The sequence below is a fragment of the Marmota marmota genome, unplaced genomic scaffold (genome assembly GCF_001458135.2).
Source record: "Marmota marmota marmota unplaced genomic scaffold, marMar, whole genome shotgun sequence".
In the NCBI taxonomy this organism is placed as follows: Eukaryota; Metazoa; Chordata; class Mammalia; order Rodentia; family Sciuridae; genus Marmota; species Marmota marmota.
Window position 1 is genome coordinate 8,963,519 of NW_026000164.1, and position 1,589 is coordinate 8,965,107.

The 1,589-nt window shown below is 46.6% G+C and overlaps 1 protein-coding gene across 1 annotated transcript; it reads left to right on the top strand.

The window, feature by feature from the left end:
- Window positions 1–396: 396 nt before the first annotated feature.
- On the top strand, window positions 397–1,242 carry LOC107149166 (olfactory receptor 9A4). Its single transcript, XM_015493928.2, has one exon. It carries the CDS (start codon window positions 412–414, stop codon window positions 1,240–1,242), a length of 831 nt encoding a protein of 276 aa, XP_015349414.2. The 5' UTR covers window positions 397–411.
- The last annotated feature ends 347 nt before the right edge of the window (window positions 1,243–1,589 follow it).

Sequence of the window (1,589 nt, forward strand, 5' to 3'; positions counted from 1 at the left end):
CGACAAAAGGCATATTTATTGCAGAGAAGAATAAGGGAGGTTTTCTTCACCCCAATAGGCATCTCCACCATTCAAGAGAGTGAGCACTGTAAAAAGGGAGCCTCACTTACAGACTCGATGCTTCCATAGTGAGCTCTGGCTGTGTGCAGAGAACAGTGGTGGGCATGTCTCCTGGTCCTCAGGTGGGAAATAGTTTCTCATCCTGATCTTCCTTCTCTCGTGAGAGCAGGACCATGTGGAGCAATGCTCTCTTTATTTTGTTCTCCAGGTTTCTCAAGAAGCAGAAGCGAGGACCCAGTGATGGACAACCACTCCAGTGACACTGAATTCTGCCTTCGAGGCTTTCCTGGGTCCCAAGATCTATGCAGCACTCTTTTTGCTCTATTCTTTTTCTTCTACTTGGTGACACTAATGGGAAACATGGTCATCATCACCATTATCGGTGTTGACAGACGTCTCCAGTCCCCCATGTATTTCTTCCTCGCTCACCTCTCTGTCCTGGAGATCCTGATCACAACCATAGTCGTCCCTGTGATGCTTTGGGGATTGCTGCTCCCTGGGATGCAGACAATATCTCTGACTGGATGTGTTGTCCAACTCTTCCTGTACCTTGCCGTGGGGACCACAGAGTTCACACTGCTTGGAGCAATGGCTGTGGACCGTTACGTGGCTGTGTGTGACCCTTTGAGGTACAACATCGTCATGACCAGCCGCACCTGCAACTCTGTGGTAATTGTGTCTTGGCTCTTTGGGTTCCTTTCTGAAATCTGGCCAGTTTATGCCACATTCCAGTTTACTTTCTGCAAATCAAATCTCCTAGATCATTTTTACTGTGACAGAGGACAATTGCTCAAACTGTCCTGTGATGATACTCTTTTCACGGAGTTTATTCTTTTTCTGATGGCTGCTTTCATCATCATTGGTTCTTTGACCCCTACAATTGTCTCCTACACCTACATCATCTCCACCATCCTCAAGATCCCCTCGGCCTCAGGCCGAAGGAAAGCCTTCTCCACCTGTGCCTCCCACTTCACTTTCGTTGTGATTGGCTATGGCAGCTGCTTGTTCCTCTATGTGAAACCCAAGCAAACGCAGGCGGCTGAGTACAACAGGGTGGTATCCCTGATGGTGTCTGTGGTGACCCCTTTCCTGAACCCTTTCATCTTCACTCTCCGCAATGACAAAGTCAAAGAGGCTCTTGGGGATGGAGTGAAACGCTGCTGTCATCTCCTTAAAGATTAGCCCTTCTCCAAGTCAGTGGTAGGTGCTACCTGCTCTGTGTGGATTATTTAGTATCCTAAGAAATCCTAACTCCTCTCTGCCACATTGTGTGTACAATTTCTTGGCATAATTCTTGTGCCAAGAAAGTTAATACATATACAAAAACACATTCTAGTCTCTGCCCATTAAAATCTCATAATCTTGATATCTGCCCAAGTCTACTGTTGAATTCAAAGAAGCATGTTCCTGGGATATGGGAGGAATGAGAGAAAGGAAATCAGCAACTTATAATCACTTTGTTAAAATGTATTTCCTGGGGGAAGAGAGGAAGTGGGAGAGAGGTATGTGTGAGTGGTGCCATCACCAGA